The 25,521-nt window shown below is 37.0% G+C and overlaps 1 protein-coding gene across 3 annotated transcripts in view; it reads right to left on the bottom strand.

Moving 5' to 3' along the window:
- CD96 (CD96 molecule) overlaps positions 1–25,521 on the bottom strand; it is an 87,896-nt gene that overhangs the window by 57,752 nt on the left and 4,623 nt on the right. For all 3 annotated transcript variants that reach the window (XM_036018067.1, XM_036018068.1, XM_036018066.1), the window contains exons 3-5: positions 13,136–13,260; positions 3,965–4,172; positions 717–760 (exon numbers count right to left, since the gene is read on the bottom strand). In XM_036018067.1, coding sequence (XP_035873960.1) covers positions 717–760; positions 3,965–4,172; positions 13,136–13,260 — 377 coding nt within the window. The remainder of the gene's footprint in view (positions 1–716; positions 761–3,964; positions 4,173–13,135; positions 13,261–25,521) is intronic.

Here is a 25,521-nt window from a genome sequence, read left to right as displayed (position 1 = left end):
TTTCACACATTGTTTTAAAAACCACAACAATATTTGAGCAGATGCTTGTCTTATCCCCTTCATATAAGTGGGAAAGCTGACTACAAAGATATGAAATAATTTGCCCATGGTCGCAGCTAGCAAGAGGAAGAGCTGGCAAGAGAGCCCAGGTTCCAGTGATTAGAGGCTGGGAACTACCTACTAGAAATTGAAGTCAGAGGGCCTACTTTACTTCCCCTTTTCTCTTGCCTGGTCTCCTACTGCCTAAGAAATAGCCCAGGTTCTGAAGGGGTATATAAGGACAGGTTGCTCCTTGTTAACTTCAAAATAAAAACAATGGGAAAACTGGTACAGGAAAAGACTTTGAACAAATTAAATGTCTGCTGAGCATAAAACTCATTCTTTCACCAGGATTCACACTGCTCTCTGCCCTACTTTTCCTTCACTATCTGCTTCAATCTTTATCAAAAATAGAAATTTAAGTTATTGAGACTATTTTTTTCAGAAATATTAAGGACTTGGGATCACAGATCACATGCTCTGAGAGCCCAAAGTCAGACAGTAAGAATTCCCCTTAGGTTTCTAGAAGCAATTCAGCTTCCCTTCTTCCTCACCAGAAGTAATTGGCCGAGAGCCAAGGAGTAAGATCTTTTGGAAAAACATTCCGAGCAACGATGTGACCTGACACACCTTGGCATGTTATACTGCAGATTTTCAAAGGCTTTAATGTGACTCACCTTTCCCACGGAGTTTTCCATAATCATGGAGATCTTTGGCTTAGCTTGAAGGCAAAGAAAACACAGTTAGTGACACAGAAATCCATGTGGCCTGGCCACGTGTGTGTGCATGTGTGCACGTGTGCACATGTGTGCAAGATTCATCGTTCGTCAGATGTTAAACACACATTGTGTTAGATTCCTAGGAAACAAAGGTGGGCAAATCATCTTCACTGTCTCTAAGAAATTTATATTCTCATGAAAAATACAAACAGATAAACTAGAAATTAGAACACACTGAGATAAGTACCATAATTGAAGACATGTAGGATTTGAAAAAAGCTTTTAAGAGAAGCTGCTAACCCATCCTTGGGGAATAAGAGGAAGCCTTTGAAAGGTGGAAAATCTGATAGTTGAATGATGATTATCTGTGAGTCAGGTGAAATGGGGAAAGTGGAGGAGGGGAGGGGCAGATGGTGGGGAGAGATTAGAAAGGAGGAGTCTACATGTTCAAAGGCCTAAAAGACAATGTAATTTATAGGCCTCTGAAAGGGACATGAAAAACACTTGACGCTTTAGTTGTTTGGCACTAGAAAATACCAGGGAGTCCTTCAGTGATTTTGTTGTCCGGCTACATTGTAGGTACCTCAAAACCAGGCTGTTTTATTCATTTCTTTCTCTCAAGCACTTAACAAAGCCCAGTACAAAGTAGACAATGAGTACCTCATGTTGAACTTAAACGGTTTTAAGTTCTGGAGTGCAGCAGACAAAGCCATCTGTGGACCAGTGGAGGAAATAGTAAGACTCTGACACAGGTGCTGTTACTGCCTGTAAATCCACTTGTCATTTGCCTCCACTTGCTGAGGCCTCTCACTGGGCACACCTGTGATTCTCCCCAAAGGATCTGCTGGGATTAGGAGAGAACACTGAGTCCACAAATAGGGAAAACTAGAAGTCCCAGAGTTTACAGCAATAAAAGATGGGGAGTTGGAGCTAATGCTTCAGCTTCCTGGTCTTCCTTTGGGATAACTCTGGTGCATGTTCTCTTAGAGTTCCCCAGGGACTGAGCTCTAAGCCCACAGCTTGATCATGTCCATTCTATTATCTTCCCTTCTGATGGTCCTTTCCTTCCTCTTCTGATGTTTCCCAGGATTACTTCTCAAATGAATAAATTCAATTCAAATCCTTAACTCACTGTTTTCTTCCAGGAGAACCCAAATCAAGATAAAATCCTAGAACACCAATGAGAGGAGGGATATTTCTGACCTCCCATTAACAACAAATACCAGTAAAATGAAGGATGTGAAAGGAAGAAAAATTACTAAGTTGTAGGGGTGTTAGAGATTCTTTCTGAGGTTTAGGACAATCAGGTGCAGAGCCAAGGATTGGGGAAGAGCAAATTTGTGATGGCAGGTGACTTCCCACTAAGAAAAGAAGAGTTAAGGGAGAATAATAAGGGAGATGCAGGAAGCAACCGGGGAGCTGGGCAAGCTTCTGATCCCTAGTCTATTGGAGAGTGAAGGCATTGTTCAGGAAGAGGAAATAAGCTGGATCTAGGGCATGGAGAATGGGTCTGTGGTACACCTGGGTATTTAGGGTTTTCATATTCTCATTCTTGGCTCATTCTACTTGAGGGATCACCAAGGGATGCACAGTGTGTTCTGAATAAGACATGTACTGTACTTCTGTGCCCAGGCCACTATAATAGACATTTGGGTGACACCCAGTAGGTTCAAGACTAGATGAGACTAACCTGACACAACCTAGCTGGCCCATTTGCTAAAAGAGAAAGCCCAGGAAGCAGGGAAATTCTAATCCAATCAACAAGCAGACAGAGTCTCATATTTTTAAGCATCTACTGAAAGGAGTTCAAAGAAGAAACAGCAATGTTAAGATAGATGACTAGATAGGTAGATTGATGAGTTATATGTAAAAAGCATTCAAGTCAAAAGCATTCAAGATCAAGAAATACTGACACAATTTACCTGTTGACAAGGCAATTGGACCAAGTTATGGTGCAAAAACCCTTGGAAGTCAAATGGAATATGGTTTGCCTTACTTAGAACTGATATTTCTTTGCACATCCCAGATAGCTGCCTTCATTGATTTGCCAATAGTCAGACCAGATGGGCCAGTTTCATGTTTGTGCTAAGACAGTCACGCCTCAGTGAGAGAGCTGAGGGTAATAATTGATAAACGAGATGAACAGTCTTCTCTTTTTCATAGGACATTGTTTAGGCTCCTAAGAAATCTTACCATTAGAGGCGAGGGATTATTTCCCAGACCATCCATGGAGAGAGTTGGAGATGGAGGGAAGGAAGGGGGGAGGGCAGGAAGAAGAGCGTGAGGGCCAGAGAGAGAAATGTAGAAAAAGCTATGTCAGAGGCTTCACACTGTATTAATTTTTTGCTGTAGCTACTCCATTTTTATGAGCTACAGGGCTGGCATTTCCTTCAAAACAGAATTGTGTGACCTCTAATAATAATGCAATAAGATTCTAAGTAAACAGTAAAAACAAAGATTTTTTTTACTTGTTCTGCCATTCATGACTTACATTTTGTAAAGTTAATTTCTTTTTGTTTATAGTATTTTCAAAAACAATTAATTGCTCATCCAGATACTACTTTTCTCTTTACCTTAATTTAAAAATGCTGTTTTAAAAAACACAGTTCTTAGTCATAGAGATGAAAAAATGTTGAATGCTAGAGGATTCTGTTGACTAATTTTCCTTGCATCACTGAGCAAAATAGAATTTTCACATTTCCCCCCAAATCTGGACCCTGCAGGCTCCTTTGCTGGAGGAGCGGGACAGTCCGCCTCAGCACGACAGTGAGGGTGTGCCTGCAGAGCTTCTCCAGGGCTGTGCTTATCATCTTCCTTTCTTTACACTGGCCTTATTCTGTCTTGCTCTGGCAAGCAACTCAGATACTTAGACAGTTAAGCAATTACACTTTGGCAGTTATAGTTAAAGAGATTTCCAGTATTATTGGGAAACATTAAAATTATAAATAAGGGAGTAGTCTCCAGGAAACTGACCAACTTTCAGTGTGATTTCAGTCTATAAACTGAATCATCATTGTTTTACTTCTTACTCTCATCCTTGCCCCCCCCCAACATGAAGGACAAGTATCAAGGTAAACAGACCTTTGGAATAGCTACCCTCACAAGGCTACTCCAGGTAAAACAGGTCACTTCCTCTCTAGGGAAAAAGGTAGGCAGGCAATATTGACAGGAGGATGGCAGGGTGTGCAGAGTACAAAAACTCTTACCAAAAACCTTGACCGTGGTAGAGCTCCTCAAGGTTTTGCCAGACCTGTATGTAACGTGGCAAGAGAACTTCCGGTCATTATCATGGATTTGGACTGGAGAAAGGTAGGGCCCATAGTCTGCCCCTAGCTTGACTCTGTCTTTAAATGATGTAGAATTGCTGATGGGCTGACCTTGGATGATGAGTGTTTCCTGGGTTCCATTACCCTCCTGGTGAGAAAAACAGTTACCAGTTATTGACACCCAACTGTGCTAGTGCTAAGCTAGGTATTCCACCAGTATTAATTCATTTATATCTTATAAAGATAGAGATTATGAATAAAGAATTGAAATTAAGAGCTACTTAATATGTTACTAGACAAAATATCATTACACTTGACTTTCAATTAAAAACTACTGTCACCTTCTCCTAATGTAAATAAAAACTTGCTGCTCTTCTGATTAGAACTTCCCCTTTGTAGCCCTGTATAGGCTTCATGTCTAAGGTGAGATTTGAAGGGCACAGCACTTGGGGCTACTGGCAGATCATCATTCTCCTTTCAGGTTCAGAAATCTTAGTGCTAAGATATGCTGAGAAGGCTTTATAAGCTTTGCTTTTAAAATTTTCAGCTGAACTGGATGATTATAGTTTTGCTTTCTCTTCCAAGCATTACTTTAGAAAAGATCTCATTTTAGGACCAAGACTAGGATGAGGTGAGGAGACTCCTAAGGCAGATAATTTAAGGAAGCACTCACAGTGTTGTAAATGCAGGCCAGGCACCTGAGGGTGAGTGCCTCCTTACATTTTGCACTGTAGGCATCTCCTTTCCTCCTTACCTCAGTCATGGTCCTTCCCCTTCTGCTCTTATTTCTGTGTTGGAGCTACCTTCAAAGAAGACATGAAGATAGGCTGTAAATATTAATCTCAACTTTGGAGATCAAAGTTCATTTGGAGTATGTGGCCTCTCTATTCCATATCCTTCCTTGGGTCTGTGAAGAAAAGCTCTTGTTATTCTTGCCTTACTCAGAATTTCCACAGGTGAGGTCCTGGGGGTGTCACAGTGTTGGTCAGTGTCAGTAATTGTGCTAAGGGCCCAGTGAGGAGAGGACTCTTGAGGGGCACAAGGGTCAAGGAAGGGTTATGTCCTTATACCACTTAGTATAACTCAATATTCTCAGTTGAGTTGCTTTGAAAACATTCCAATGTGTAAGCTTCTCCTCTGGAGATTTGAACTCAGTTGTTCTGGAGAGAGACCTAGGCTGGGGCCTTGTTTTTTGAAGGTGTTCAGAGGAAACAGAGCTGAGAATCACGAGTCTAACTCTAAACAACAGGTGAAACCCACACACAGGGCTTGGGGGAAATGGAGGGAACTGAAGTGGAGACGAGTGAACAGGAATGCATCTGATGGGGAAGAAGCCATGAAATAATGAGAACAAAGATCTGACTTGGAATCTTCTATCCTGAATCCAAGTCAGGCAGAAGAAATGGAAGCCAGGAGAGAGAATTCAAGTACGGACTTGGAGCAGAAACAGTAGAAATATGAACACAGACTTCTTAAATAGTTTATATAAATATTTCCAGAATATACTTAGAAAATCTTAGGTAAGACACAATTCTTTAAGTGACTATGGCTAAGATTGGTATCAGCTTTACAAACAGCAAATTACACACCTTTATAGCCACATAAAGAAAGACCTACAAGTCTATTTATTCTGCTGCCTTCTTAATGGAGAATGGTACAGAAAATTAAAGGGAGAGAGCTTATTTTTTCTGGAGATAAGGGCTCCAAAATTAGCCTTAAGTACTGGGTGGCATTACTCAGCATTTGCAGATCTGGAAAATGCCTTTTCCTTTAGTGTATAGCTGGGTGTAACTAGCCAGGGTGATTTAATTGGTGGAGGAAAGATACACTAAAAACAAAACAAACAAAAACCCAATTTATTCAAAGGGTTTAAAACTCTGTGTGTGTGTGTGTGTGTGTGTGTGTGTGTGTGTGTGTTTCTGGGCAGTTGACTGCTGTAGAGGGAAGGGTTTTTTCCTTCGTTGGGAAAGAAGCAATTCAGTTGCCTTGTGACCTACAACATCCAGAGATCCTGAGAGGATCTCAAATCTCAATTATAAAGGGGCCAAGGCAAGACTGCATGTGAGTGGCTCCCCTCACACAGCAAATGGGAGGAGAGGTGGAAAAAACTAAAGCAGGAGAACATTTAAATGCCTGGACCTGGGAGAGAGAGAAATATTAACAACACCCATATCATGCTATCACCACTACTAAAATTTTATATTCTTCTTAGTCATAGCTTAAATTTATTTAGCACCTACTGTTTAAGGCACTGGGCAAGGTTCTTAAAGTCTTATGTTCTTAAAGTCTTTTTCTTTTTTCCTGCCTGGGAGATCTCTCTCTCTCTTTGTTAAAGTATATTTTATTGATTATGCTATTACAGTTGTCCCATTTTTTCCTCCTCTTTATCCCTCTCCACCCTGCACCTGTCCTCCCTCCAGCATTCCTCCCCCACTTAGTTCATGTCCATGGGTTGTATATATAAGTTCTTTGGTTTCTCCATTTCCTATAGTATTCTTACCCATCCATTATCTGTTTTGTGCCTACCAGTTCTTATTGACTCTTTAAAGCAATCTGGAGTAAGCTGAGGTTAAGTAACTTACTCAAAGGTCACACAAAGTAGGAACAAAGTAAGAACAAAGTAAGCAAGTACTTGAGTCACAGCACCAAAAAGCAGGGATGCCCAGGACCAGGGGCAAATAAGCCTCAGACACAACACATGCTAATTAATGAAAACCAAACCATCACACATACACACAACAAAAACCTTTAGGGAATATCAGAAATGAAAAAAATTAAAAGAAATTCCTGGGGGCCAGAGGTCTTTATGTAAGTTACAGACTCCAGAGGTGTGGGCAATTTGCTGATTGAAAGAGCTCTCAGCAGTCATATACCCTATGACTCTAGCAGTCAAAGAATATACTTCAACTGCTACCTGATAATGACAGCCTTAGGGTTCACAGGAAACAGGTTGGTAAGGGAATCTTATTTTGTAGAGTCTATTCTTGCCTGTTTTTCTCTTCTTGTTCTTTAAAGAAACAATTTTGGCAACTTTTAAAAGTATGAATAAACATATCTAAAACTTCATGGGACTCTCAGTTTGATGGACCCTTATGATTTAGTGGGAAATGTAGACTGAACTAGCTAAACTCTACTAGTCCTGACACTCAATACACCAATTATGTAATACAAACCGACTGCCCTCCAGCCTCACCGATGGTCAGTGATGGTCAGCTGATGGTCAGCTTCCTCATGACTATTCCTTATCTGCCTGACTAAATTAAGGAGTTATGGAGAGTCATAAAACTAACCCTTTGAATTTAGAGATTAGTTTTTAATACCTATTCAGTATGGGAACATGCAAAGTTAGTCAGTTATGTTAGCCTATTTACAGCTCACCACAATACTGTGAGGTCAGCACTACAATGATCCCCTTTTCTAGATGAGGTAATGGAATCTCACGTTAAGCAACATATCTAAGATATGAATTCTGAGACAAAAGGAAAAACATGTGCCCCTATATGCACTAATCAACCTATCCTCTCATATTTTGAATAAGTGGAAAAAGTTGATAAAAATTCTACAATTAAATTTTTTTTTTCAAATTGCAACATAAAGCCATGCATTGCTCAATTTCTTCTCCTCTGTCAACTTTTACACATGCACCTGCTGGGGACATGATGCCCTGAAGGCTCAGGAAGCACAGACTGGCTGGAAAACACCATTCCTTGAACGATCTAGCTGGGTCTCAAAACAAACAAAGAATAGCCTGCCTTTATTTAAAATGTTGATATTTTGTTCATCATGAATTTTCCTGAAATTCTGAGTTTAAAAATATTTCATTAATAATTATATTGTGAGTACCAATGTTTTTGGCACTCCCTTAAATTGTACACCCAAGGTGAGGGCACTATGGACCCTAATCCTAGCTTTTGGGCCACACTGCTAGTAAACGGTAGAGCAAAGGCTTGAAAACAACAATTTCCATCCAAAAGTCATGCTGTTTATAAGTTTGCTATACACAGCCTCATAAGCATAGTAGGATAAACAGTCCTTGCCTTTTCTGCTTAGGGTCTATTTGAGAGGAACTCACTCACAGGAAAAGCAAATACAGAATCATACTCACAGAAGAGAAATAAACATGTAATTAAGTTACATACAGGAGTTGGATAAGATGATTTGCATGAGGAGGGCTGGCTGAGTCATTTTGAACCCCGAGACACCGCTTCCCTATGTTCCTTAAAGACCCGACAAACCTAAAAATGGTTTGTGGAGACTTTCCTATTTTTGTACTAGAATTAGAATTTTCAATGAAGAAGAGGGACCTGGGTACTATTTGCTTTAGTGATATTATTTGGTCTCTGGGATGGCACAAGCTTTGTGTCAGAGCTGATAGTGTGGCCCACAGCACACGGTGGGTGTTGAGTGTATAGAGCTCATCAATAAACTCTGTTAACAGTATTGATTGCTGCGTCTTTATCTCCAAATTGCTTCCTATCTTCACACTCCTTCCACTTATTCTCCATCCAGTCTGTGTTATCAAAGCAGCTTCTTGCAAAGCTCCACATGTCTACTTTGCAGAGCACCAGAACAATATTTTTCTAATCATCACAATTGGTTGTCAACACTTCGTAGGTTGGCTAGCACTTTAATTTGAACTATGGTGATGGCAATTAGAGTCAGTTGGCATCAGGGGGAAGGCCACAGTTTGTTTTCCGAATAGTGAGGCTTCCCATAGGCATGGGAAACCAGCATTGTTTATTAGCATCATGTGTCTCTTTGCTTAAATATAAAACATAAAAAATATTTTAAAATAGTATATTGAAAACATACATTTAGAAGTAAAATTTTTTTAAAAATATGAGCATCTAGGTTTTAGTTATATGCCTTTATCACTAATATTCAACTGCTTTCTGAAATATTCCTCTCTTTCTTGTCATGATTTTACAAAGAAAAATCATGGGTTTCTCTTTAAACGCCAACTTTGGGAACAAACATTTCCTCAACACCCCACCCCACCACCAACTACCAACTTGTACTCACTGGTCCTAGGATCTTAGTCTATGTCTATCATTTACTGGCCAACTGATTTTTAATTACTCAGTTTAAACATAATTTTTGGGAGAAGTTATCTCAGGTCTCTAGTAAGAATCAAACTATTTTCTCTGTTTTTTTCAATAATTTTTTTAAAAAGATTTTATTTATTTATTTTTAGAGAGAGAAGGGAGGGAGGGAGAGAGAGAGAGAAACATCAGTGTGCGGTTGCTGGGGGCCGTGGCCTGCAACCCAGGCATGTGTCCTGACTGGGAATCGAACCTGCAATGCTTTGGTTTGCAGCCCACACTCAATCCACTGAGCTACACCAGCCAGGGTTGCTTTTTCAATAACTTTTAATCAAAATAGTATTTCATGATAGGAAATATCTATTATAGTTTATATCCCTGCAGGACCTAGCAGTCAAACAGACTGACATGTTTATTATATTGAATTGAAATGTATACTGTGGGCAATCAGGATGATAATTTGGAATGAAAACAGAATACTAGGGTGCACGTAGAAGCTCTCAGAAGAACTCTGCAAATTTCCCTGATGACTGTATGTTTGTGGTCCCCAACATAAAATGGGAAACATTTCACTTGTCCTTTATCTACCATCTGCATCCCATCTAAGCATACATGTATCCTGTGATTTCTTACCCATTGCCCCACCATTCACATAGACCCTCAGTGTCCAGTGAAAGGTTAAGTCTTTGTTTCCACTTAGTTCCCTCTCATTCTAGATCAGTGTTGGATACCCTGTCTACTTGTGCCTGATACTTGTCTACTTCAGTGTAGTCTCAGTAGTAGCCCAACTTCCTGAAATGCCAAAGATCCACTTCATGGAGTCATTTAATCCAGCCTTAGTATGGGATCAGATGATAATTGAGAATCCCAATACTAACTTTCTCCATGAGGGTCATAACTGATTTGATTAGATTCCATAAAATTCCACATCTAGGAAGACATGACTTTTATTTTTCAGTGACCTAGATTTACATAATTTTAGTTTATAAGATAGTTTCCAGAATTTAATGCAGACTTGAGGTGGGAGTGTGTGCAGCTTCCTGGAGTTACTGAGATCAGAATCGCAGGTTTCTGCCCTCCTGAGCTCATCTTCCCATCTCTACATGTTAATCTTTCTCTAAAAGCCATATTATATGATGTTAGTGAGACCAACTGGCTTACCAATATGATTGCTATAGCTAGTTTAACATGAGATTAAATAACTAAAATATAGTTGGAGAGGATATTTATGTCCTCTGAAGATGTGTAGGTCATGACATAAAAAAGCTGCAGTTTATTTCTTAATATGAGGAAATTAGATAATTTCATATCAGATTCTCTGAATCCTGCAGCTGTCAACAGCGAGGAGCACAGATGTAAATCAGAGGAGCAAAGAGGTTTTGGCATTTAAAAATGGAATGCACAGTAGGAATTTAATCAGCACATTTGCCAATATAATATTCCCTTTGAGGAGAGGTTTCTTTCAAAAAGATACCTCAACTGGTCTGTATCAAGATGCATTAGTTAAAGTGACAGCATGGCTTGAGGATCCAGCAGAAGTTTAGAATTCATTCTCTCAGTGTGTGACCTTAGGGCACCCTCTTTGCCCCTCATTAATCTTAACTGTCCTCACAGGATCCAAAGATGATGTCTATTTAGACTTAGTTTCTTTAAAGAAAAGTACCAGATAAGGATGTCTTTTCAGTTATCTAGTCACTGATACTTAATGAGCTGTTAATCATTAACTGATCAAATGCCCAACATCAATTTAGTGACCATCAATTTAACATGAGGACAAGAATAGAGCCACGGGGGAGGAAGACAAAGAGAAAGAGATCTATTCAATTATGCATTGAGTGTCTGGGTTCTAGCCCTATACCAACTGCTAGGAATTTTTGAAGTGAATGATGCAGTTTTTTGTTCTGGAATTGCTCAGAGGCACATAACTGATAGCTTTACATTTACTTGGAAAGACAGATTATATACCCTAAAGCTAAGGTAAGGCACTACAGATCAACCCACTAGCCAGCAAAAAATCTCTACAGTAAAGGTTTATTAAGCTTCATTATTATTAAACTTTATTATTCTTATTGATAGTTGAATTTATGATAATTAGGGTGGAAATTCTTTGCCTGTTGGTGGAAAATATTAAAAATGTAAGCAAGGTATAGAAAGTGCATTTCCATTACTGTCATGTTTGGTGTGGTTTCTGCCCTTCTGAGGTCCTCTCCACTTCACAGTCTTTTCCTAAGAACCACATTGTATCCGTTTGTCAAGAACAACAGACTTGTACTAATCACAGGCATAATGCCCAGGAAGTCTAATATATCAGAAACCAAACCCCATGTAAGAAAAGTGTTTTCTGACAGATGACAAAGAGACATTGTAAAATTTGGAGCAGTTTGAGAAAGCTACTTTAGAATATGTTTTCTTTTCCTCCTACTGACTATCCAAAAAATACCTAGGGAGTGAAAAATGATCTGAAGGTTGTATTTTAAAGCCTACTTGCAAGTCGGTTATATTGGATTTGCCACATTACCACAGAAATCTTTTCTATGAAGGATCTAGTTCCCAAGAGAGTACATAAAATATAGGTAACTTGTGATACAAATGAAAAACCCCACAAGCACAGTCTTTTGCAAACTGTTATAAGTTGCTACTTTTATGAAAGTCTGTGAGTTGTGTAAGAATTTTTAAATTTTGTCTTTTTATTGTGATGATAATCTAAAAAACATAGTCATAATCTGGGATATCTAAATGAACACCCGTGATTCTCAAAATTCTTTACAAGTATCTTTACCATATTTTAGCTTTGTGTTATCATAATCATGCAGAAATCTTATTTTCTTTAATCTGCCCTTTATTTTGACTTTTTCCCATTGATTCAAACTGGCCTCATCCAGCATCCTGACTCACCCACCTCTCTTTCCCTTGCTCAAGCATTAAGCCCTCAGGACAAGGTGGTTCTGGTCAGCATCCTGTAGTCCTAAGAGCAAGGTCTGGGTCTATTGACTACAGAGATAGTTTTCAGTTGAACTAAACATAATATCTTGGCCTCAGTTGTGTTTTAGCTCCAGATCCAGGAAAGCAGAATGATCCCAAAGGACAAGTCCTTGCAAAGTTAGAGCAACTCCATGGCTGACATCAGGACCAGATGCAACAATCAGCTACCCCCTGCCCTAGCACCAACCTAGCAGACAGACCACATCCCTAACTGCTTTAGTCACAGTGATTAATGACATTTTCCCTCTACGATCCATCCCCTGGAAGCCATCGGGGAGCCTGGTCTTTGAGCATGAGCTACCTGTGACTCCAGGCATGCTCCATCTTAACAAATCCTTATTTTCTTGGCTGCAAACTCCTGTTCACGTGTTATTGGATTTGACTTGCACAGGCAAAGGGACCCCTTTAGTCCAGTAACATTATCATCTGATATAACAGTAGTAGAGGTCTAATGTGTATATTAGCTAATAGCTGACTGCCATTTGATTGGCTTGACTTGGAAAATTCCTCATAACAGATTCAGATATCTGGATTTTGTTATTTTGAAGTCAGAAAACACAGCTTTTATGGGTCTGCTGGTCCCTGTGGCAGTAACAGAGCTGAGCAGTGGCTGTTTGTCACAGAGGGCCTGCCTCTCTCTATCAGGTACGTTTTCCAGCTGCATTTCATAAGCATTATCGTGTTTCCCAATGTAAAGCCATGGCGTGTACTTCCCAGGATGTGATGGTAAGTATTCTGAGAAAAGAGGAACTAACCCTTGGCATATGCTGCTTGTAAAACAAATGTTTCTACTGCATGTGGCTCCTCTCCCGGGCTACATCATATTCTTTTCTGTAATCAGAGCTTGGCACATAGATTGAAATAGAAATAGAAACTAACCTTTAGAAACTAATTTCTAAATTAGTGCATGCATAGACCTAGAGACTTGCTGAGTGTTCCCCTCCCCACTACCGTCATTCCCCAACCTAACACATAATACCTGTCTCTCATTCAGTATGTTTCCTTCCCTATTATTATTTTTATTCATTTTTACTTCATTAATATTTAAAGATCATTGCAGTTATCCACTGAAAAGGGCAGCACTTACCACCAACCATGCAAAGGTGAAGTCAGAGGAAATTTCCAAGGTGATATTTTGAAAGCATGGTATTTCCAGAGTCTGATTCAACTCTATTTCTTTTGTATTGTTGCTTCTCCATTCATCCTGTGCAACTGTAACAAAACACAAGGTGAAAAAGACACAGATCTGTGACTGGTTTATAAAGCACTATTTACCAAAGGAATGAGAACCATTTTAGTAAAATATTCATCTGTCCTGAGGGTATACCTATCGAGTAACAAGGCAAAATCCCATTATAGTCCTTACTATATAAATGGCAAAACAGAGGCACTGAGAAAAATCATCACTGAAAAGTTATAGATAATCTATCCTGAAAGAATCCAGCTCATAATTTGACATGTTCTTCTGCTTTACCTGCAACTTCATGCTTTAGTCTTCAGATCACATTTATTTAATCAGATAGAATATAAAACATTGAAACTTAGCCTCTAACTCTGTTTTTAAATGTGTCTTAGAAACAATATTTCTAAGTCTGTGAACCTAAAATAGCAAAATGAGTGGAAAGTACAGGGAGTTCCCATATGACCCTTGACCCCATGCCTGCACGACCTCCCCCACTGTTAGCATTCCTCACAATAGCCTATGTTTGTTACAATCGGTGAACATAACCCTGGCACATCATCATCACCCAAAGTGTGCAGTTTATTTACATTAGGGTTCACCCTTGGTGTTGTACAGTCTATGGGTTTGGATACATGTATATTGATGTGTTCACTGTTGTGTTATCATACAAAATAACCTCACTGCTTTCAAAATTTCCTACGCTTCGTTCGTATCTTCATCTGCCCCGCCCACCAAACTACTATCAGCCACTCATCTTTTCCCTGTATTCATAGTTATATTTATAGAGCTTATAAACATTCCTTTAAAGAAGGAATGATATAGAAAAATATATAAGGAAAGTCTGAGGAAGCATCATTGATAAATTAGGTAGTTGTATTTTTAAAGCAATATGAGATAAATATCTGTCTATAGTCTTTTGAGGGGGGAAATTTTTTATATGCATATATCCATTTTTGATTAAACTCTAGTGGCATCAAATCATAATTTATAATGAAAACAACTCTATCATCCTAAAATTCTGAAAATCTTATTTTTATATCTATACAAATCTTGTTTGTATGTGTGTTTCTCATACTTTGCAACCCTATGAATCAACAAATATTACCCATCATTTTTATTAAAAAATGTTTTGCATGATTCTTAAATTATTTGTGGTTGGGATTTTTAGAGGCTTTATGTCATTCTGTCATAGATACCCATCATTATTTGTTTAGTCACTTTCAATTATTGAGTAATCATGCTCTTTGTTTTGGGTTTTTGCTTTACTTAGACTATTACAATCTATTAATATATAGCAAAGATCATTCTTATACTAATATCTTTCTTCTGACCATTCAGCTACTTCAGAAAAATTCCCAGAAGCACAATTAATGGATCCTGCGGTATGAACATTCTCATTATTAACAGTATACCAGTATTTCTCAGTTTGAGAATATTATATCTAGCTTTTAGAACTTTGTTATATTTTAATTCTCATAAGTTCCAGCTATTCTTTTTACTCTTTCCTCTTCCTATCCTTTATTAAAACCAGGCCTTCTCATCTCCCCTTTCCCATTCTCAAACAGCGGTTGTTTATTTCCTTGTACCCTTGTTTCCTCAAGATCAGGAGGTGAGGTCAGTGCCTTCCTTGCTCTCCACTGCTACTTCCAAGTATTACTCCAACCATTTAACTTAAAAAAGAGTCTGTCCTTGATAGTTAAAGGTGTTTAGCTATAACACTACTTCCAAGTAGAGTTATTTGTATACCACCATCACAATTTTTTTGCCATATTTGTAACTGCCATATTTAATTTTATTCTTGCAATTATTGTAATTGTTTTACTTATATATACTTACTTTATTTTAAAAAATATTTTATTTATTTGGCCCTGGCTGGCGTAGCTCAGTGGATTGAGCACGGGCTGGGAACCAAAGTGTCCCAGGTTCTATTCCCAGCCAGGGTACATTCCTGGGTTGCAGGCCATGGCCCCCAGCAACCGCACATTGATGTTTCTCTCTCTCTCTCTCTCTCTCTCTCTCTCTCTCTCTCTCTCTCTCTCTCTCTCCCTCCCTTCCCTCTCTAAATAAATAAATAAATAAATAAAATCTTAAAAAAATATTTTATTTATTTAATTTTAGGCAGAGGAGAAAGGAGAGAGAAAGGGAAAGAGAGAAACATCAATGTGTGGTTGCCTCTCATGTGCCCCATACTGGGGGCCTGGGCCACAACCCAGGCATCTGCCCTGACTGGGAATCGAACCGGCAACCCTTTGGTTCACAGTACTTACATGCATTTATTTTAAACAGTTAGGCATTAATATTTGTGATCTACTTTATATGTTAAGTATATTTTAATGTATATTATCCAAATATGTTAGTATTACATTTTTGTAAATTTTGTTATGTCCTGAAGTTGTCACTGAGGAATTAAAAATCTATCAAAAATAATAACCTAAAATATAATATCAAACGTTAGGAAGCAATTTGATGGGATTGAAATTTATTGGCCATCACAAAAGATGGGCTCATGAGTTGGAAAATAGGTCAACAGAGAATTTCTAAAGACAACCACAAAAAAATAAAAAAATAGCAAATATAAGAAAAAACCATTAGGGATGTATATAAAACTAGGTACTTTTCTTTACACTTGAAACCTAATATTACAAATTTAAATGTTAATTAAAAAAAACATTGCAAGTGTTAGAAATAACATGACTGAATTTCTGTGCAATTTGGAAAAGGGGAAACTTTTTCTATGATTCATAACAAGCCTAACAAGAAAAAAGAATGATAGATTTTATTTCATAAAAGTACATTTTATTCTGCACCAAAAACTTTATCTTAAGAAAGTAAGGATAGATGACAAACTGAGAAAATATTTGTAACTTTTATCACAAAGGGTTAAAGCTTTTATATGTGGGACATTTTCAGCATAACAAAGATAATAACTATAGTAAGTCAAAACTCATTAATGTGTTTAAATTCATGTAAATTCATGACATTTAGCACAAAATACTGTCATTTAAGAGTGCTAGTGAGCCCATTTATTTTTACAATTGGTAAATAGAGGGAAAGAATCAAGTAAGTATCTATTTTGCTTTTCATTTCAAACTGTACATCAGATAAATAATTGGTGGATGAAAGGAACTTACTCTTTGTAGAAATATTTCAGCTAGTAAATGCAGGAGTGATAGAACTAGAACATCCATTTGGCAATCCACAATGAATTAATAGATCTAGGCAATATTCTTCAGTGGCTGTTTATATTATACAGCCAAACATTATGTGCCTCTGATGAAATTATACAATATCATCTATGATGTACTCTTGCCAAAAAACACTATAAAAACAAAAACCTTAATGTTATCAAATCTCTGAATCTAACAAAAAGCTGAAAGAGGAACAAGTAAATACCTAGGGATAATCAGGCTGCAGATAATCAGATTTACTCAACAAACACATTAGAAAAAAAAAGGAAATGTAAAATCGTCTTCACATTAAAGAAGCTTATTAAATAATCACAATACTTTGGCCTTATTTGGCTCTTAATTTAAACACAATGTAAAAATAAAAATTATGAGGCCAACTGGATATTTGATAACATTAAGGACTTAACAAGGTTTTCTTTTTTTAAATCCCGGTAGTGGTAGTGGTATTATGACTATTTTTCTCCTTATCTTTTAAAGACTTGTTCTTTAATAGATAAGAAAACATCCTTATCTTTTAAAGACTTATTCTTAGATTTTCTTCAAAGCAATCTGTGAGAGGGCAGTTGATAAGAGTTTTCATGAAATAAGATGGTCTATGAGTTGATAGTTGTTGAAGTTGTATGGTTAGTACTTGAGATCTCATGATACTGTTATATATAATTTTACATATGTTTCAAATTTTCCACAATTAAGAGTTTTTAAGTTTTTTCATTACCCACCTAAAATCATTTCAGGTAGTACTTCCAGCTATATGTAACACACTTTGAGAAAACCTAAACAATCCCCCTTACACCCAATGCATTTAAAACTATGATCTGTGTGTCAAATTTGGCTTGCTGCCTGATTTTTTAAACAAAGTTTTATTGTAACACATATTGTTTAGAGGTGCTGTCATACTATAAAGACAGAGTTGAGTAGTTGTTACAGAGACTGTATAAACCACAGAGCCTAAAATGTTTACTATCTGGACCTTCAGAGAAAGTTTACTGACCCCTGCTCTAATTTCCCAGTTTTCATCCATTCTTTGAAAATGTTGATATTTGTATTGTAATCCTCTTATCCAGCCTAAATTTAGACATAATCCTGGGTGATTTCAGTGACCAATCCAACACCTGACCTCTAAGTTCTTTCTACTGTCATCTCCATTAACTATCTCCGCTGCATTTCAGCCACATACTCTCACAATCACATCTTGGACCTATTACCATGAACAATTGCTTCACTGACAAAATGACTAATTCAAACCTACAAACACACATTTTTCCAGTTTGCTTGTGCAACTAGTCCCATCTCAACTGTTCTCTGACCTTATTGAGTCTTTTAATGAGTTGATCTCTTTACTTTTTCCCAACCAATAAGCTTTCTTCTTTTCTTTTTCTTCCCTCATTGTGTAGATAAAGTTCCATATTTTCCATCGTTTCAAGAATGTTCTTGAATGATTAATATCCCAAATCTCTTGCCTTTTTTGGGGGTGGGAGTGGGGGTGGGGGGTGGGGTTGGTTCTTGTTTAAAGAGAATCCAACTGTGGGTTCTCAGACCCAACCAACCAGACACTACTGGAGAAAACCATAGTACAACTGTTTTCACTACACTTTCATTCCACAGTCAAATGGATGCTCAACACTGATCAAAAAATCCAAATATATCTACCCAGTGAACTCATTTTTCCTCCATCTTTAGAAGGTGCTTCATGCCTCTCCAAATGCTTTTTCTATAGCCTCATTATTTACTTGAAGAGGATTTTGTTCTCTATTTCAGACAAAAGGATACAGGATTGCACATCCCTAATTGTATGTGCTCATCCTAGTTTCCTTCTCCCCTGGTACAATAAAGAAGTGCTTTTTTTCATTTCAAGGTAGTTCTACTACTAATGTTATGGATCTCATTGACCCATCTTCTCAGAAAACTATTTATTTTACCATTTTTATTGTGTATTTAATGACTCTCAACTATATTCTTCCTATTGTTTTTGAAGCATAATCAACGTCTTGCGTTAGTTAAAACCATCACCAGCACCACCACCACCACGACCACATCAATGAAAACCTTCATTGGAGCATTCATACTCTTCGCATTACCCCTGACACATTTCTTAGAGGTTGTCAACATTTGCTGTCTACATTTCTTTGACTCTCACTCATACTTCTCTCTCCAATCTGACTTCCAACTCCAATGCTGCCACAAAACAGCTTCTGTTAAGGTGATCAATAAATTATATGTTTCTAAATATAATCCATAAACCATTTTGTTTCTCAGAAACATCAGAATCAATGACTATTCCTTTTGTTAAATATTATTGTCATTCTAGGCTTTTGTGACCCAACTCTCTCCAGATTTTACTCCTGACCCTTTGGTTACTATTCTATACCTCTTGGATATTTATTTTTCTCCATCCTAGAGCATGGACACTGTTGAAGGACCACATTGCTTTTCTTTGTGGATTTTTTACTACTAGATGATTTCTTTCACTTCTAGAACTTCAGCTAGCACCCATACTCAGATGGCTCACCAATTTGTGTCTTCGGCTTACACTTCTATCATAGATCAGGAATTGTATATTTAGCTGTTCACCTGACATCTCCTGTATGTTTCAACTTCATGTCTAACTCAGCATTGATAAAATCAATCTCAAAATAATCTTTATGTAATCTGATCATCTGTTAGTGTTTTAACAAAATGAGTAATTTCTCAATTTCTTTCTGTTCTTCATATTTGAAACCAAAGCATCATCCTTGATGCTGCTTTTCATTCCTCACTCTACATACTCAATCTGCCATCAAATTCTATAGGTTGAATCTCCCAAACATGTTTCTTATCTGAACATTACTCTTATCTACTTCTCTACCACTTTTCTCAGTTTTACTGGCATCTCTCACGTACATTTCTGTCATTGCCTTCTAACTGACCTACACTAACTATCTTTTCTGCTCTTCTCTAATGCATTCCTACACACTGGCCACAACTATCTGTTTGACATGCAAAGTAAAACAATAACAATATAAAAAACACCTTTCTGTTAGTTTCTGATTTTTTATCTAGCCTTAATCTTCAATTGCTTTCTTTTCAATTCTTCTGCTTTTTTGAAAAGCCCTAACACCCTTTAAAATTCCACACAGTTGCTGTATCTTCCTTCTACCACAGAACCTTTGCACATTCTCTTTTCTGTAAAGCTATATTCCCCACTATTACCTGGTTAATGCCTGATCAAGTGTCACTTCTCCAGGAAGCCTTTCTTGATCTTTCTATTATGCCCTCTCATAATACTGTGTACTTTCTTACTGAAGACACTTCTCACTATTGCAATGTCACATTTGTTTGCTTTTTGATCAATGTCTGTCTTCCCCCATTAGACTTCCTGATTTCTGAAGCAGAGTCATGTCTAATGCATACCACTGTACACCTCATGCCTAGCACTGTAATATATTTGTTAAAAATATTTGTTAGATAAAGACCAAATAAAAAAATTTAAGAAAAATCAGTATTCAAGTTCAAGAACAAACTATACTATAAAAACAAGTACATAGATCAATGAGATAGAATAGAGAGCCCAGAAATAAACCCACACATATATAATCAACTAATTTATTACAAAGGAGCCAAGGATATCCAGTGGGCAAAGGACAATCTCTTTAATAAATGGTGCTGGAAAAACTGAACAGCCACATGGGAAAGAATAAAACTGGACTTCTATCTTACACCATACATAAAATTCAATTCAAGATGGATTAAAAATTGAATGTAACATCTAAAACCATCAAACTCCTAGAAGAAAACATAAGGGATAAACTCCTTCACTTTGGTCTGGGCATTTTTTTTTTTGGATTTAACACCAAAAACAAAGGCAACAAAAGGAAAAATCAAGTGAGACTTATTCAGATGAAAAAGCCTTTGTATATCAAAGGAAATCATCAAATGAAAAGGCAACCTACTGAGTGGGAGAAAATATGTGCAAATAATATTTCTTGTAAGGGGTTAATATTCAAAATATATAAAGAACCAATGGAACTCAAACAAAAAAAACAAAGAAGCTGATTTAAAAATGGGGAAAGTTTCCCTTTTTATTTCGATGATGGTTTCTTTAGTCATGTAGAAACTTTTTAATTTGATAGTCCCATTTATTTATATATTTATTTCCCTTGCCCTAGGAAATATATTGGCAAAAACATCACTACATGGAATATCTAAAATTTTACTCTCTGTTTTCCTCTAGGACTTTTATGGTGTCACAACTTATATTTAAGTCTATTATCCATTTTGAAAAAAACTGTGGTACATTACACAATGGAATATTACATAGCAGAAATAAACAAGGAACTCCTGTCTTTTGTGACAGCATGGATGGAACTAGAGAATATCATGCTAAGTGAAATAAGCCAGGCCATGAAAGACAAATACCACATGATCTCACCTATAAGAGGAATCTAATGAACAAAATAAACTAACAAACAAAATAGAACCACAGTCATGGAAACATGGAACAGACTGACAGTGACCAAAAAGGATGGGGAAAGTGGAATAACGGTGGAAAGAAGGGGAAGGGACTAGTTAAAGAGCATGTGGGAATGATCTATGGACATGGACAACAGTGAGGAAATTGACTATTGGAGTAGGGTGTGGGATGGGCAGAGGAGGGCAAAGGGGGAAAAATTGGGAAAACTGTAATAGAATAACAATGAAAAATCTTAAAAAAATAAAAATTCGCAAAGGAACTAAATTGATATTTTTCCAAGAAGAAGACATAAGAGATGGCCAACAGGTACATGAAAAGGTGCTCAACATCAGTAACCTTATGGGAAATGCAACTCAAAACCATAATGAGGTACCACCTCACAAGTGACAGAATGGCTACTATCAAAAGGACAAAAGATGATAAGTGTTGGTAAGCATAAGGAAAAAAGTAGCCCTGTTTCATAACACTGTTGATGAAAATGTCAATTGGTCACTATGTTCCCCCATTCTGTGAGTTGTCTTTTTATTTTGTTGAGGATTTCCTTTGCTGATATCCTTTCCTTTTTAGTTTGATGTAGTCTCATTTGTTTATTTATTTCTTTTGGTTCCCTTGCCTGGGGAGATATATTAGATAAAATATTGCTACAAGCTATGTCCAAGATTTTTGCTGCCTACATATTCTTCTTTGATTTTTATGGCTTTAGGTCTGACATTTAAGTCCTTAATCCATTTTGAATTTATTCTTGTGTGTGGTGTAAAAAGGTGGTCTAGTGTCATTTTTCTGCACATATCTATCCAATTTTCCCAAGACAACTTATTGAATAAACTATCTTCAGCCAATTGTATATACTTGCTTCTTCTGTCAAATATTAATTGACTATAAAGTTGTGGGTTTATTTCTGATCTCTCTATTCTATTCCATTGATCTGTGTGTCTGTTTTTATGCTAGTACCATGCTGTTTTAATTACTATGACTTTATAGTATAGTTTGATATCAGGTAGCATGAGTCCTCCAACTTTGTTCTGCTTTCTCGGGATCACTATTGCTATGTGGGGCCTCTTGTGGTTTCATATAAAATTTTAAAATATTTGTTCTAATTCTGTGAAATACATCATGGGGATCTGGATAGGAATTGCATTGAATCTGCAGATTGCTTTGGGTAGTATGGCCATTTTAATGATGTTAGTACTTTCTATCCATGAACACAGTATGTGCTTCCACTTATTTGTAGCTTCTTCAATTTCTTCAGTGTCTTATAATTTTCTGAGCATAGGTCTTTTATATCCTGGGTTAGGTTTATTCCTGGGTACTTTATTCTTTTTGAAGCAATTGTGAATAGGATTTTTAAAAATTTCCCTTTCTGTTAGTTTGTTATTGGTATATAAAAATGCAGCTAATCCAGAGATCAGTTGCATTAATCTCCAGATTAATGTTGTATTCTGCTACTTTGCTGAATTTATTTATCAGTTCTAGTAGTTTCTTGGTGGAATCTTTAGGGTTCTCTATGTACAGTATCATTTCATCTTCAAATAAAGACAGTTTTACTTCTTCCTTTCCAATTTGGATGCCTTTTTTTTTCTTTCTTTTCTTTTCTTTTTTTATTTTTTATTTTTGTCTAATTTCTGTGGCTAGGACTTTCAGTACTATGTTGAATAAGAGGTAAAAGTGGATATCCCTGTCTTGTTCCCAAACTTAAGGGGAATGGTTGTCGTTTTTGCCCGTTGAGTATGATGCTGGCAATGGGTTTGTCTTATGTGGCCTTTATTATGTTTAGGTATGTTCCTTCTATTCTCACTTTGCTGGGAGTTTTTATCATAAATGGGTGCTGGATTTATCAAATGCCTTTTCTGCATCTATTGATATGATTATGTGGTTTTTATTTTTCATTTTGTTTATGTGGTGAATCACATTTATTCATTTGCTAGTGTTGTACTAACCTTGCATTCCTGGAATAAATCCCACTTGTTCATAGTGTATGATCTTTTTGATGTATTGGTGTATTTAGTTTGCTAATATTTTGTGGAGGATTTTAGTGTCTATGTTCATCAGGGATATTGGCCTATAATTTTTTTCTTTGTACTATCTTTATCTGGTTTCAAAATTAGAATAATGCTGGCCTTATAAAATGAATTTGGGAGACTTCCTTCCTCTTGAATTTTTAAAAATAGTTTGAGAAGAATAGGTATTAGTTATTCTCAGAATGTTTGATAAAATTCACCTGTGAAGCCATCCGGTCCAGGGCTTTTAATTATTGGGAGTTTTTGGATTACTACTTCAATTTCATTAGGTATAATCTTTATATTCAGATTCTCTGATTCTTCTTGATAGTTTTAGAAGATTGTATGTTATATTTGATAAGTGCTTAATATCCAAAATTTATAAGGAACTTATAAAACTCAACAGCAAAAAACAAGCAACCCATTAAAAAATGGGCAAAGGACCTGAATAGACACTTCTCCAAGGAAGACTTACAGATGGCCAATAGGCATATGAAAAGATTCTCAACATCACTAACATCAGAGAAATGCAAATTAAAATCAAAATGAGATATTGTCTCATATTTGTCAGCATGGTTATCATCAATAAATCAATAAGCAACAATTGCTAGTAAGGATCTGGAGAAAGGGGAACTGTTTTGCACTATTCATGGGAACACAAATTGGTGCTACTCTGGACATTAAAAATGGATCTGCTTTTTGATTTAGCAATCCCACTTCTAGGAATATATCTGAAGGGACCCAAAACACTAATTCAAATAACGTAAGCACCCCTATGTTCATTGTAGCAGTTTTTACAGCTGCCAAGATATGGAAGCAGCTCCAAGTATCCATCAATAGATGAGTGGATAAAACAACTCTGGGACATTTACACAATGGAATACTACTCACACATAAAAAAGGAAGAAAATTTTACCCTTTGCAACAGTATGGATGGACCTGGAGAACATTATGCTAAGTGAAATAAGTCAGTTAGGGAAAGACAAATACCTTATGATTTCACTCATATGAGCTAAACAAGGAAAATAGTGGTAGAGGGATTAAGCAAAAAGGACTCATATACTTTGACAACAGTGTGGTGATTGCAGGGTAGGGAGGGTGTATAAGGGGACTAAAGGGTGATGGAGAAAATACAATAAAAATTTTTAAAAAAAGAGAATGTAAATTGGTATAGCCACTATAGAAAACAGCATGGAGATTTCTCAAACATTAAAAAGAAAACTACCATGTGATTAAGCAATTCTATTTCTGGATATAATTCTAAAGGATATGAAATTACTATATCAAAAAATATCTGCATCCACATAATAATTTCAGCATTATTTAAAATAGCCAAGATATTGAAACAATGATGGATAAAGAGTGAAAAAAGTTCTAATATGCAATAAAATATTATTCAGTCATAAAAAGGAAATTTTGCTATTAGAGATGTTTTGGAGGGAACTTGATGACATTATGCTAACAAAAATAAATAAGACAGAGAGAAATTCTGTATGATCTCACCCAAATGTGGGATCTAAAAAATAAAATAAAACTGAACTTATAGATACAGAGAACAAATTGGTGTTTGCCAGAGGCAGGGACTGCGGATTGGGAAAATGAGTAAAGGTGATAAAAATCCAAACTTCCAGTTATAAGATAAATAAATTTGGGACCTAATGAATAGCATGGTGACCGAAGGTGAGAGTGCCCAGAGGCTTTTCTTGTAATCGGGGAAATCAAAGCTCCATTGTACTCTTATACTGAATCCTAATAACTATAGATTTGAAAGTGCATGGAAATCTTATAATCTGAAGCACTGTGGGATACATTCAAATTAAGAAAATCTAGATTACAATAACCCAAGGCTTACCCTAGAGAACTTTCTTGGAATAATTTGAAAGCTCCTAACATAAGAGGAAACCCTGTAAGAAGCAAACACCAAACTGTTTATTATTTTTCTACCCTCATCCCCAGTTTCAGAGCACTAACTCATACACAGGAAGAAAATACTGTGAAAAGAAAAGCAAAATGTTTCTCAGCTGGGCCCTCAGGGAACAGGACTCAGGAGTCAGACACACCCTGTTGTGTGAGTAGACAAAGGGAAAGAAGAGCTCAGATGACCACAGAAAGGAAACAGGAAGAGGTCCCAACTGCCTCTGGTCTCTCAGCATTTTCTTATTTAGATTTCTATATGCTACTTCAATTTGCATTTGTTTTTGTACATCATAAAGGTTTGTGCTTTGTATGTGCTTTGCTTACCCAAATAACTTGCAAATGTGAAGATCTCACAGGGATGTAAGAGGGAAATAGCACCGATAAGAGAAGTGAGAGAAGATCAAAAGGATAAGGGGGTGAAGATGTATCATCAAGTGCGGACTTGACGCGGCTTTTGAAAGGCAGCCGCCTCCTCTGAGTGAAGTGTCTACCTCTTAGCTCTGTGGCAGGCTTACATTTTTGGTCAGTCTATAGTGAAGAATTTTCTCTCCTTTGTGTTTTGCTCTTTTCTTGTCTGCGCCCCTTGTACCCAAATACACAATACCAAACTGTTTCCCTCACACCCAGGCCATTGCTTTTCATCTGATCCAACTGACCAGCAGCAACATGATAATCAGAAGAATGGGAATTGTGCAACCACATAGCACACAGACCTGTCTCTGTCTCTCCATTGATTTG

The sequence above is a fragment of the Phyllostomus discolor genome, chromosome 2 (assembly GCF_004126475.2).
Source record: "Phyllostomus discolor isolate MPI-MPIP mPhyDis1 chromosome 2, mPhyDis1.pri.v3, whole genome shotgun sequence".
NCBI lineage: Eukaryota > Metazoa > Chordata > Mammalia > Chiroptera > Phyllostomidae > Phyllostomus > Phyllostomus discolor.
The sequence above is the reverse complement of the archived record's forward strand: the minus strand, read 5'-3'. Positions and strand labels throughout refer to the sequence as shown.